At 52.4% G+C, this 3,161-nt stretch overlaps 1 protein-coding gene across 1 annotated transcript; it reads right to left on the reverse strand.

Moving 5' to 3' along the window:
* Positions 1 to 314: 314 nt before the first annotated feature.
* Positions 315 to 1,247, reverse strand: NEUTE1DRAFT_150648 (uncharacterized protein; the record flags this gene model as incomplete). The annotated part of the gene is made up of 2 exons (XM_009858612.1): positions 315 to 902; positions 953 to 1,247. The coding sequence occupies 2 exons, from the start codon at positions 1,245 to 1,247 to the stop codon at positions 511 to 513; spliced, it is 687 nt and encodes a 228-aa protein (XP_009856914.1).
* Positions 1,248 to 3,161: the final 1,914 nt, after the last annotated feature.

Genomic DNA, 3,161 nt, shown 5'->3' on the forward strand with positions numbered 1-3,161 from the left:
CTTGCCGGTCGCTGTTGGTTTGAACCAGTCGTTGGGCAATGCCCACCTCCATCCATCCCTGTGTCTTTTGTTGATGATAGTCCCCCTTCCCGCTCCTTCGTCATTGGAAAGGAGAAATTGTGCCGCGGCTTGGCTGGCACAGAATGGCACGTTGCTGTAGAGCCCAGGACCCGAAAACCAAGTTGTTGGGCCCGCGTGCCGTGTTAATATGTAGGACTCGCTTCATTCAATTTTTTTCAGCCCTGGGATGGTTTGCCGATATTTGTATAGGGTGGTTGGTGAGTCGGCGGCCTCCATTTTCCCCTTTTCGGTATGTTTCCCGGCACCGATAAGCCTTATTCGTTTCTCTGTTCGCCGATCGTTTTGATAACAGGCCGTCGGGTACCTGTGAATTGGGTGTGGGATGTCGATAAATTGAAAGTTTATCGTCCATATCTGATAAATATTGTCGACTTTTAACACTGAAATGATGATAGACTGCTAAAGTTATAGCACTTGAGGGGACTGATTTCAAGATGAGACCCGTCGAGCCCATGAGCGGCTCAACCGCATCAAGAAGCGGTTGCTGGACTTCTTGCGTACCTTCAGGTCGTCGTCCGCGCTGTCGAGCGAGAGGCTGCGCGCCTTATTCAGAGGAATTTCAGTTGTCTTTGCATTCTTCATGTCCGTATGCCTTCTGGTTACGGTCTCGTTATCTGATTCCGATCGTTGAAGGGACTGCCTCTTAACTTGCTTGCTGGCGGGCAGGTTGGGAGCGGAGATGGGGTCGGGGGTAGTCTCGACGGCATGTCTTGTCAAGAAAGCATCACCCTTTGGTGTTGGTGCCCTGCTCCTGTTCTCGCCATCGCTGGGATTGTTGGGGCACTTCATGAAAGCAAACGGGAACGGGATCTCGTCACCGACTGCTCAAGGGATTAGTTATGCCTCAGCCAGAGAAGGTGGATGCACTTACCGAGCTTGCACCATAGCCTCAAGTCAACCGTGTACTTGAAAAAATCGTTGGATACTGTAGTGAGCTGATTCTGGGCCAGCCAGATAACCGTCCACTCCTCGGCCTCCTTGATCGCCTGCGCCTTCTTGCCGGGAATGAGGAGCTGAATGTCCTTGCTGGCCGCGAAGTTGAGGACAAACTGTCGTCGCGAATACTCGGCCGCCGTCAAAGCCTTTCGAACCTCCATCTGGTCGATATCCTGCTGGGAAGTTCCTCGACGCTTTTCCCTTACTGCCATGTTCGCCGCTGAAGTCATGATGATGTGTAAGAAACAAAACCCAGAGAAGTGACGTATATGGTATGGAGTTTGTCTTGGGAACTTGCTGTCAAGGAAGCGTCGCTCTGGTGGTAGCGAGAAAGGAGTGTCCTGTGGGAAACCCCTTTGGATGGCTGGCAGCTCCCTCCGGGCCTCTTTGTAATGTTGAAAAGAGGAAGATGGTAGTTGAAGAGACGACGGCGTCTAATTGTGTAACAGGAGACAAGACAATAGAAGATTAGGCCGGACTTTGGTTGACAATCAATATACCGGTGTCGATCCGATGGTGAACACTGCAGAGACCCGCGGCAGATATGTGTGATGATAGGGCAGTGTAGCAACAGCTAAGCTGACAGGAGTCTCGGTGGAATGATCAGTGAGACCATAATAGGATCACACAGAGAGGTCTCAAGAAAGGAATCGATCCGGGAGGTTCGGGACAGGGGATCCTTTAAGTACAGATAACGTACTCGAGCGGCAAGGGGGATGAGAGGACCTGACTGGGGAGGACTGAGGAGGAGCCAGCTGGCAGGGTTCCGTTGTAGGATCCCAGGGATCCCAGGAATTTCCCAGGATGGCGGCCAGGTTTGCGTTTGACGGGGCCTGACGAGAGCCAAGCAGTGCGTTCTCGAATGCGGGAGCTTGGAAAAGGAGTCAAACAAAGTGAGGACCCATTCGGACCCATGGGTGGCTGCAGAACGAAACCGAAAAAGAAACAAAGTCCGGTCTTCTCTTCTCCCATGCTGGGTCATCACAAGATTCAGAGTGGAAGCGTACCATCAAGTCGGGTCGCTTGGCTAGGTAGGTATTTGCTCGTCTTTGGACATCGATGTCGCTACAAGGTAAGGTGAGTAAGCGGGACCCGACGTGTCAGTGAGCGCCCGAAGCTGCCAAGACGCGCCGTGTCTGGCCATGATGCTGCGTGGAACTCGGGCGTGGAGATGTCTCCGGAATGTGCTTGGCATGATGTTGTTGAACGACGGACGATGCTTCAGGGACAGCGACAGTCAAGTCAGGTGGAGCAGATGACGGGACATGGTCGATGCGGGGAAGCTTGCCGGGAGATCTCCATGCGGTTGAAGTTTGATTTGGACAAGAACTGAAGCGTCGCGTCTTTGCCCGCCCGGCACTCAGTCGACAGGGCAGCGAGGGCAGGGCAGTATTACAGTATGGGACCTCCAATTCGCACATCGTCCCTTCCACTTTGGAGATCACCAGAGGTTAGTACTGTAGCAGATAGGCAGCACTGCAGCAGCCTGCCTGCCAGGCCCGCGACACTTGCCTTACCTGTAAACAGGCATTGCAGATGGGCAACCACCATCCACCATCCACCATCCCTCATCAAACTTGTAATAAACGTTCAACAAATCGTTCACCATATGACACTCACCCAATTCCCCCCCTCATACGCGTGCACTCAGCCGATTACTAACCCCTTTTTCTTTCCAGCCTCTCAGCTACATACCTAGACCTAGGTATGTACTCCGCTACACCGCCATGACCGATGACACTTGTTGTTTTGACGGCTCGTATAAAATGAAATTGGGCACGTCCATGCGAACACGTTACGTTGACGCGCTCGCCGATCGTAAGACGCCGGCACGCTATCTATCTCGGTGGAGAAGCTGAATTGGCCAGAACGGTCCCTGGGCCGGGCCTTGACCGTCCTTTCGTGCCTCACGGGTCCCTTTTGCATTCCCAGGTTCCCTAACAAGCTTCAACCAGGCCCCTCAGTTCCAAGACCCCGCCAGCAACTGTTCCCACACTCAATCGCCTGTGCAGTCTTGGCGGGGTGTGTGCGTACACACACACACACACACACCGCACTTCTGTATTATACAACTTCGTTAAAATTCATCATTTAATGACAATTTCTAGATTATTTTAAAGCTATTTCAATGTACAAAGTAATTA

Source organism: Neurospora tetrasperma (assembly GCF_000213175.1).
Source record: "Neurospora tetrasperma FGSC 2508 unplaced genomic scaffold NEUTE1scaffold_81, whole genome shotgun sequence".
Taxonomy (NCBI): Eukaryota; Fungi; Ascomycota; class Sordariomycetes; order Sordariales; family Sordariaceae; genus Neurospora; species Neurospora tetrasperma.